Source organism: Aphis gossypii, unplaced genomic scaffold (assembly GCF_020184175.1).
Source record: "Aphis gossypii isolate Hap1 unplaced genomic scaffold, ASM2018417v2 Contig00007, whole genome shotgun sequence".
Lineage (NCBI taxonomy): Eukaryota > Metazoa > Arthropoda > Insecta > Hemiptera > Aphididae > Aphis > Aphis gossypii.
The window spans coordinates 48103-58485 of record NW_026082986.1 but is presented as its reverse complement, the minus strand read 5'-3'; the positions used below and the strand labels follow the sequence as shown (position 1 = coordinate 58485).

Genomic DNA, 10383 nt, shown 5'->3' with positions numbered 1-10383 from the left:
AATAAAAAATTGAAAATTAGCGTTAAAGCCAACTATAGAAAACCTATGTCTTATATTAGTCTAAAATCGAATAAACCAGGTTAATTAAAAAACATAATATTAACTTCATACGTTCATACCTCATTCTTCATTATTTTTTTCTAATACATTAATCGTTATCTTTACACTATTTAGTTAAAAGTTTAAAGATATCATTTATTTTATTACAATTAAATATTTACAGTAAAACCTCTCTATAACGGATTCGCTTGGGACCAACATTTTTTTCCGTTATAAAGGGTTTTCCATTATGAGGAGGTAGAATTATATTACATTATTTGAATCGGAACTATTGACATTTTCAGATATAGGGAGGATACCGTCTAATAGAGAGCCCGCCATAGAGAGGTTTTTCTATATATTATAAAACATTTTACGGAAACCAATATGTATACTAATTTACTATACATATAGTTTTAAACATTTTTAAAAACCGAATAATTTCGTTAATTACTGGTAGATGTAAAAATGGCCATGGCTCAAGGATTTAAAAGCACATGTGTCGACATGTAGAGTACATGTAGAGTAGCTCTAACCCCATGTGCCGAATTAGTTCCCGTTTGAAAAATGTATTTTATAAGTTGAGCCGAATTGGTTCCCGTTTAATTACTCACATTTTCCTTCTCAATTTTACAGGCTTAAGACTGTTAACTTAAAAGTAATGATATAATACATGCAATTTTAAATCGTTGATTTAGAAGTCAACTATAGTCATTACTAGGTATAAGTACAAAATACAAATAATAAAATATAATAAATACAATTATTTAAAATCGTTGATTTGCAAATTTATAGCAAACTTTCTTAAAGTATTCAATTCGCTTAAGCTTATTAATGTACTCAGTCATACAATTTTCCAAGTGTTTATTATTTTTTTTTCATTTACTAGGTAGTAAGTTTCCTAGTATTATTACTTCGAAATTTAATATAATTTAATGTTTGAATGCTGTTTAAAGTCTCCATAAAATAAAAATGTGGGTAAGTGGGTACCGCTCTGCTGAACATTAGGTGCCGTGTGGATCACTATTATATATTATAGGAGTGTTAAATTTGAATCCAATGATAGGTATATCATTGTATACCAAAACGATTCTGAACGAAGATGATATTTTGTCAGCCTAGGTCCTAGGATATCATTTCGAATAGTTAATGAAAAAGGTGGTTTATGTTTTAAGGGCCTAAATACACCATACACCAAAATTTAAGTTCTTTTATAATTATTGTAAGTTAAACTTATGAAAAATCTTGTATTAAATTTTCAACTTTTAGCTACTTATGCAAAATTTTTTATGAATTAAACCTATAAAGTAATTTACAAGTATTCATGATTTTGACAAATTTTTGTCAAAAATTGAACTTCAAATGCTAATAAAAAAAAATTGTGCCTATGTATTCTTATAATTTTTTTAATCACTATAAGAATAACATATGAGGAACTTTGTATACAATTTTTAAGTATTTTGATTGGGCCAAAAAAATTTTATCGACACTTCAAAAAAAAATTCAGTTGTTTATAAATAGCTCAAAAAAACTCAAAATATTTTGAAAATTAAATCATGTAAAGAAAATGCCAATCTAAATAACTGGTAAAATTTTCAAGTATCTACGACTTATACTTTTTGAATAATAACAAATATTTAAAATCATTTGAAGATAAATCGTTATCGTTACGATATTTCGTAAAAATTTAAAATTCAAACTTAAAATTTTTCCTTTAATGATGCTTCGAGTTTTCTCTATAGATACTTGAAGGAAAACTTATGGAAAACTTAGTGTTGTATTTTTAATCCTAAAGTGACTCAGTCTAATAATATTTCTCTTGAATAAACACAAAAATTTTTATGATTTTTCAATTTCAAAATTACTTAAAATTTGAACTATAAATGCTTATAAATAAGAACAACTCGTAAGGAACCTTGTATTAAATTTTCGAAAAAAAAAATATCATAAAAATCGAAAATTTAAGTGGTCTATAGATAATTCAAAAAAAGTCAAAAATATTTGAAAATTTAACCATGTATAGATAACACTAACATAAATATTTGGTGAAAATTTCAAGTATTTACTGTGATTAGTTTTTGATTTACAACCATACAAAAAAATCGATTTGGTCGAAAACTGGTTTTACGTAAAAATTCCCGTTTTTCCGTCACTTTTTATTGTTTTCCTCGATTTTTTTGAAAATTGTTGGAAAATGTTTACTTTTGACCTCTATAATGCACCAAGGATATTCATTTTGCCATTGAAAACCACCCCCAAAGTTTGAAATTGAAGCATTATTTCGACTAGTTATGCTGTACACAGACACAAAGAAAAAAAAACTAAATCACTAAATAAAACTAATCACTGTAAATACTTGAAATTTTCACCAAATGTTTATGTTAGTGTTATCTATATACGGTTAAATTTTCAAAATTTTTTGACTTTTTTTGAGTTAAAGAAAAACACATATCATTGTAAAGTAAAGTTAATACATTGATCATCACTTCGTTCAGAATCTAATATATTAGGATAGATAATTTACTAAAACTTCCAATATATAAATATATTGCCATCTTATTGTATATTATAATATAGACTATAGAGTGTAGCCGTATAGATACATTTATATTTTGTACCAATTATTAAAAACTAAAAATTTACTGTACACAAACGAGAACCAATTCGGCTTAACCTAATAAAATACCCTTTTCAAACGGGAACCAATTCGGCTATTTCCTACTCGTCATGTCGAGACGAGATCGATTTAAAGTAGTAAATCAAAGAACATAATAAAAAAACTACAGCTGTTCAAAAAGTACTTTATAATAAATACCAGAAAGTACAAATTAGTAAATAAATAATTATATGTATTGACACAATATCAATTTAGTTTCGTTAATATACCATTCAAATTAGGATATTATCACTTTATAGTTCATACCCAAAATGTTTAATTAACACTATATAAAAAATCAGCGTTATAATTATTTGTTAATACATTTATTAACTTTTTGAATGATTAATCAATAATTATTTAATTTCTTATTGTTACTACCATCATTATTTTATTAATTTGATGTTTCGATTATTCAAAACAGCTGCAGTTTAGTCTGTATAGATTATAATTTATAAATAGGTTTATAATTTAAAAAAATAGGTATTGTGTTATTAATGTTATGATTTATTTAATGAAAACCTATACTTTTTTAATTAATTATAAATTATGTTTTAATTAACGTTTAAAAAATATTTATTCAGGGAATTGCATGTGATTGTGGGTAATGTTGAAGTCCAAGGATTTTTATTATCCGATAAATGGCACATAATATATCTTATACCCAAAAATTAAAAAATTTAAGCGTGTTATATTATTATACATTATAATGTATGTATTATTAAATATATGATAATTCATTTATCAATTGAATACTCTTGATGCATTATAGAGGTCAAACGAAAAAAGTTTCCAGCCGTTTTTAAAAAGTTCGGGTAAATCACAATCAAGTGACGGAAAACGGGAATTTTAACGCAAAAACAGCTTTTGACAAAATCAATTTTCTTTAAATAGTTATAACTCAAAAACTAATCACTGTAAATACTTGAAATTTTTGTCAAATGTTTATATTAGTATTATTATCTATAAAAGGTGATTATTTTATCAAACAACACTCATTATTTCAAAAAGTATTGATTTTTTTTCAAACTTTAAAGTTTAAGATCGATACTGTTTTAGAATTGTAGAACTCTTCCATATTTTCAGCCTTATATTTATTAGGTAAACCGCTATCAATTTTTGATTTTCAAATGACAACCTATACTTAAAATTTCATAAATTAATTAGGCTGCTTTTTTTATGAATTATCATATAAAAATTTTCATTTTTCGTTAATCTATCAATGAAATATAGCTCTTCAAAGTTGGGTAATGTTTGGAAGTTATCGAGTGTAAATGTGTTATAACTCATTAATATTTTTATAGTAATAATATTGGTCCTTTTACTTATAATTATATGACAATTGACAATAAGATATGGCAGGTTAATAGGTACAAATATTATCATTACTCTCCGCTACACCGCGGAGTCGACGATATCGAATTCATTACTATTATTGCTACTAGACTTAACAAATAAAAATCCCAGTTCTGATGGTGTTAATTTGTACTGATGTATAACGCCTAAAAATCGTCTAAAAAAGAAACAATTTTGAGCAGTTATAGCTCACCTATGGATCAACGAAAGTTAAAAATTTGAACATTTTTATTTTAACGAAAATTCATAAAAAAAAATGACTATTAATTTATGCAATTATTAATAAAGATTGCTATTTTAAAATCAAAAGTTGACAGTTTTTTTACTATTAAATATAAGAGTGAAAAAAATAAAAAAATTATACAGCTGTAGAAAAACATATACCTAAAAATTTGAAAAAAAAATACTTTTTGGACTAATAAGTGTTGTTTGATAAAAGAGTTACCCTGTATACAGTTAAATTATAGTCAAAATATTTTGGATTTTTTAAACTATTTAAAGACAACTTAAATTTTCGATTTTTTTTAAATATCGATAAAAAAATGTTGGGTTCCTAAAAAAACTTGAAAATTTAATACAAGGTTTCATATAAGTAGCTCTTATTGAAGTTAAATCAAAATCAAAACTCGTTAGTCACAATTTTTTTTTTTTATAAGCGTTCAAATTTAATTTATAAATATAAACATAATATATGAGTTCAAGTTTTTATGAAATATGTCAATATTTCAAAAATTTGTATGTAATTTTGAAATTGAAAATTCATAAAAGTTTTTGTATTTTTATCCAAGGTTAAAAATTTCAACACTACGTTTTCCTTTGAATAGCTAAGCTATAGAAAAAACTTGAAGCGTCATTACAGGAAAAAATGTTATGAGCGTCTGAATTTTAAATTTTTACGAAATCCAAAATTCACGCCTAAAATAACGATTTACTATCAAATAATTTTAGTTTTTTGTTATAGTTAAAAATTACTTGTCGTAGAAACTTGAAACATACACCAGTTGTTTAAAATAGAATTTTTTGTTGATTTGATTTTGGTGTATTCAGGTCATTAAAACATTAACTACCTTTTCACCATCGACACCATCAAATTTAAAATGTATATTCTAGCTGGCTAATCCTCTCTGTTCAGAATCATTTTTCGTATACAATGTCACAATACCTATATCATTGGATTTAAATTTAACACTTCTATACATAATTATAGTGATCCAGAAGGTACTTAATGTACAGTAGAATGGTCTACTTGATCACGCTTTTTTTTTTTAATTATATATTTTTTTTTTTATTTGAATAAATAAATTTGTATAATATATTATTTACGGTTGACTACCACCGCAACGCAAGAGGATATTTTATCAGTTTTATTTTTAAATTTCATACCTACCTATAATTATTAAGCACGTCATCATAATAATAGGTATATAGTGTCAACTGTTAATTATGTCCAACTGAAAATAAATATTAAATTCTAAACAACGATAGTAAAGGTGTCCTATAGTACGAGCGTTTAATGAATAAAGTATATATCACACATAATATATTATGAGTACTTAATATGGTTTAGAATTGCTAAAACAATGGATTGACTGATTGTTGTGAGAATTCATTTGTTTGATATTTAATTCAAGTATTTATAAATACTAATTAATATTAGAATATTACTGCGATGTACGAAGCAGCATCTATTATTATAGTGTCTACTAACATGGGCAATCGAGTATTTTTTATTTATTATATACGTTGGCCAAATTTAACTGGACTTGTATAATTTGTTTCTTCACAACAAGTCATTATTCATTATAAACACTTCAATTCAAAATTATAACAATATTTATAATTTATATCAAAATATAGATACTAATATAATGATTACATATAGCAGCTACCTACTAACTCGAATTTAAAAATAAATTATGTAATTATTGTATAATAAGTTATAAAAATGTCAGACGATCGAGTCATTAACGTGACTAATTGCACGATATACGTCGGACGTGTACGGATCATTCTCGAATCACATCCAAACGTTGATGAGGTCGCTAATGGTGTGATCGAGACATCGCGTTCAGCCGAAGACCCGCAAGACGACCCCGTCACGAATGCGCCTAAAAAACAGACGGATTTCGTTAGCCACTGTAGTACAAGTATTTTTCATTATATTATCCTTATGATTTCATCGGTATAGACATATATCGAGTGATATATTATTGTGAACATCATTGCGCGTTTCCAGAGCCTCTCGACCAGCGTCAACTCTGCACCGAACCGTACGCGGCTCACCCAAAAATAACATCGGCCGGCCCGACAAGTCAGCCGTCGGTCTGTCCAAGGTCATCGGACACGTCGTGTTATTTACACGGCGGCGGTCGGTGTAATCACGACGAGTGGTCCGGCACCGGAAACGGTAATAATATTAATAATAATAACAGTTGCACCGTCGCCGGAAATGACGACTGTAAAGCCGCCGCCCGGAACAGCGAACCGCCGGGTCAAAACGACGGATGTTCGCCGGCCTGGGGAACCCAGAACGGCGGCCGATTGTCCCCGCTGAGGCTGACGACGTCCGGTCGGTACCGGAAAGTCGCGCAGTCCGGTCGGCCGACGCTGTCCAGGATACCGGTGCCCTGTCTCGGCCGGCCCGAACCGCCCGCGAGACAGGATCGGCCGGTGGACCTGTACGCCGGTTCCAGGCTGCCCGTGCCCGTTCGACCGGGACCGGCTCCGGCGCGGATTCCTCGGATCGGCCGGAACTGTGACGCTCGGCCGTCGCTGTCGCGTGACGACGACCGAAATTACCACACCGCCGTCGACGACGCGGACCCGGTGGTTGTGACGACCGTCTGTGACCCGACTGGGCCGATTGACACTGACGACGACTTGCTCGATAGTCATCTGGGCGACGACGACGCGGACCCGGTGGTTGTGACGACCGTCTGTGACCCGACTGGGCCGACTGACACTGACGACGACGTCTTGCTCGACAGTCACCTGAGCGACGATGATAATATGGCGACGGTGGTCGTTGTCGGACAGCCGGGCGTGTGCGTCGACGAGTCGGCCGAGTGTGTGGACGAGTCGACCGAGTGCACGACGTCCGAACGGTGGCTACTACCTCTGGCGCTCGAAGATATCAGCTCGACGGGTTCGCGACCGCTGACCGTCGCGAGTTTCGATGACGACGGCTGCAGTTTACTGGAAGGCTGTCGGTCCGGCGACCGCGACAGTCTGTCAGACCTAAACCAGTCCGTCGACTCGTGCGTTTTGCCGATTCCCGACGACCTGACGACGTGACACTTCCGACTGGAAGACGGCGACGGCTCGCAGCTGTATCATACAATATTCATAATATTATATATTATAGGTAATAAGTGAGCGCCGCTTCAGTAGCCGACAGACGCAGGTTTAATAATAACTGTTACATAATTGTTTTCTATAAAGGTATAATATAATATAAAACGCCTACAATACTGATACTTCTTGATTTGTTTGACATCCTCTGAAGGAGAATTACAATTATTTTCTATAGATAGGTTTTTGAATATTTGTCGATAAATCACATTAGAGTTTTTAACTTAATTTACATATTTCTCCATACCAAATATTTGGTTGTGAGATACGTGGATATTTTGAAAGTTATATCATATCGGCATATCGCACTAATCAGAAATTTTATTTTCATTTACAGATCTTGAAATGGTTCAAAATTGTAAGTCTAAAGATCAGCACAGCAACATACCGATAGAAAATATTCTATTTAATTTAGCTTTGTTTATTTATACTGTTATATAGACAAATAGGTTGCAGTGAGTTATTTGTTAGTAATTTTAATGTTTTATCACAAAAAAAAAATAGTATGCATTTGTCTGTAATAACCTATAACATGAACTACCAAAAATAATCTGTCTATATAATATTGATTTAATAAAATATATTATCAAACCTCTCTTATAAACCACTATGATGCTTATTGTTTAAGTCAGCCTCAACAAGTCCACTGTTAAGCGTGGCACGATTTTTGTGACTAACTCTAGAGCGACACTTTTTATCGGAACACCAATTAAATAGCATTACCTACTATTCAAAGCTATAATATTTACATTAGTATAAAAATATAATATAATATACCTACGTGCACCCATTACGTTGAAATGGTCATCGAAGAGTCGCAGTGGTTTTCTATATAATATATAATATTATAGGTATCTAATTTTATTTTTTAATTAAAATATATTATGCAAATGTAGATAATACTATATTAAGATATCCTGTATGATCTATTGACTTAGGTATATTATATGCATGTTAAAAAATATTTTAAACCTTTCAAGTGTTGCTAGCATAATAAGATTATATATTATATAGCCATTATACATACCTATATGGCTAAGCCATATAGTCATATAGGTATGTATAATAATAAATATTATAAGTACCTATAATAATAAGTACTATAATGTCGTTATTAGATCTTGGATTTTTTTTAAAAAAAATAATTAACTTATTAATGAGGCAATAAGGGTCCTTTTCCACGAGCGTTTTTAAATTTAACACTCACGCGTTACCATTCCATTCACCACTTTATATTCATTTTCAAAACGACATCATGAACTCCGAGGAAGATGATGCCGTTACTCTTGTTTTAATAAAAAGAAAAAGAAATAAACAAAAAAGAAAACATCAATTTTCGGTACATCTACTTCTTCAACCAAGATCAATTAGTTTTATACACTATATAATGACTTATAAAGGATAAAAACAATTTTTTTTGTTATTTTTGTATGTCTCGACAATCTTTTAACGAATTATTGAATCTAATTATAAAAGATATAAGTGGTGAGGATACAAATATGCGACGATGTATTCCAGTGATTGAGGGAATAGCTGTTACATTACAGTGAGTTCATATGGTATTATATATTTTTTATTTTAAATTAATAAAACAAACTATTATAAGTAAAGTACAATTTTCTTTAATTAAATAATTTTTTTTAGTTTAAAAACAAATTCAAATAAAAAAACTAAGTATATTTACTCTTTGTTAGTGTAAATATTTTTGTAGGTAGTTATTTTTTTCGTATTTTTTGTTTCTTTTTGTACCTCCTGTTTTCGTAAACGTAAAGAATAAAATAGAAAAATGTTGTATAAAATATTCTTTTTTCGTTAATTTTTATGTGCGGCCCTCGTAGTAAATTATCCAATATATTTGGCCCACTTAATACTTTGACTTTAACATGCCTGCTTTAAGCAGTACTGGAACTCTAAATTTTTATCCTAGATCAGCAGTGGCTAAGTTTTAACAATAAAGGACTGACATAATAATTTTCTAGACCAAGAAACATAAAAAGATCATACATTCATCGATTCATCAAAAGGTTTTTTGAAAAATAGTATAATATATAATACTTAAACATTATGTTGCTATATATTTTTAGTTTATAGAACAAAAATAGTAATACACGAGGTAGGTAGTGGTTTTATATACAAATATTAAAAACATTAATAATTAGATTACATACCTATATAATTTAATATTATATCTTCTTATAAATACAGTATAATTCTTTTTTATTAAGTTTTTCCATTTATTTTTAACATTATGATCAAAGTATGAGGGGTGAGTATGAAATAATTCTATTATACTATGATTAACTATTTATTTAGAGAAATTTATTTTTATTTTTTGTTACCTACTAAAAATTACTTAAAAAAAAAACCCTGAATACAGCAGATTTGAGACTCAATTAGTAGGGACCTTAAATCATAATATATATTTATATACAACTGAGAAGACTGGAAGAAATTGGTATAATATTTAAAGACCTAAACAGTCTGTACACTAAACTAAAAATAACAATCATTTTTAGTAATTATATTTTATCAAACATTGATAAAAATGTTTTGTTTTTATATTATTATTTTAATAATATTGTCAGTATTTTTATTAATAATTAATAAATTTAGCATATTTTATATCATCGTAATAAATTATTATGGTTAACCTTTGCCAAATGGTTGAAAAGGTCTAATTATACAAGCAATGCAGGTTTCCTAGAAACTGGAATTGGCTTGTCTCTTTGTTTATCATCTGTAAGTTTAGTTTGGTTGTTCAATCATTCAGTACTTAAATTTTCATTGTTAAGTATTTTAAATTTTTACAATATTAACATCAACTTTACTTTAACTAGGGTTTTTTAAAATTGTTTTTAGTTTGTGTTGTCTATAATACTGTTAAGTGTCAATTATAAATTATTGTAGGCAATTTACAGCTATTGTAACACTACAAAATAAAAATTAGAACGTTATAACTTGAGCAAGAATTTATATTCAAT

General features: G+C 29.2%; 1 protein-coding gene across 2 annotated transcripts; it reads left to right on the top strand.

Moving 5' to 3' along the window:
* Positions 1-5840: 5840 nt before the first annotated feature.
* On the top strand, positions 5841-8000 carry LOC114127592 (uncharacterized). Of its 2 annotated transcripts, XR_003592689.2 has the most exons (3): positions 5841-6198; positions 6288-7415; positions 7740-8000. XR_003592689.2 is itself a non-coding variant. In XM_027991875.2 (2 exons), the coding sequence occupies exons 1-2, from the start codon at positions 5997-5999 to the stop codon at positions 7343-7345; spliced, it is 1260 nt and encodes a 419-aa protein (XP_027847676.2). In that variant the 5' UTR covers positions 5841-5996; the 3' UTR covers positions 7346-7525. The 2 variants fall into 2 exon arrangements, 1 of the variants encoding a protein (XP_027847676.2); XM_027991875.2 differs by lacking the exon at positions 7740-8000 and having other exon boundaries at positions 6288-7525.
* Positions 8001-10383: the final 2383 nt, after the last annotated feature.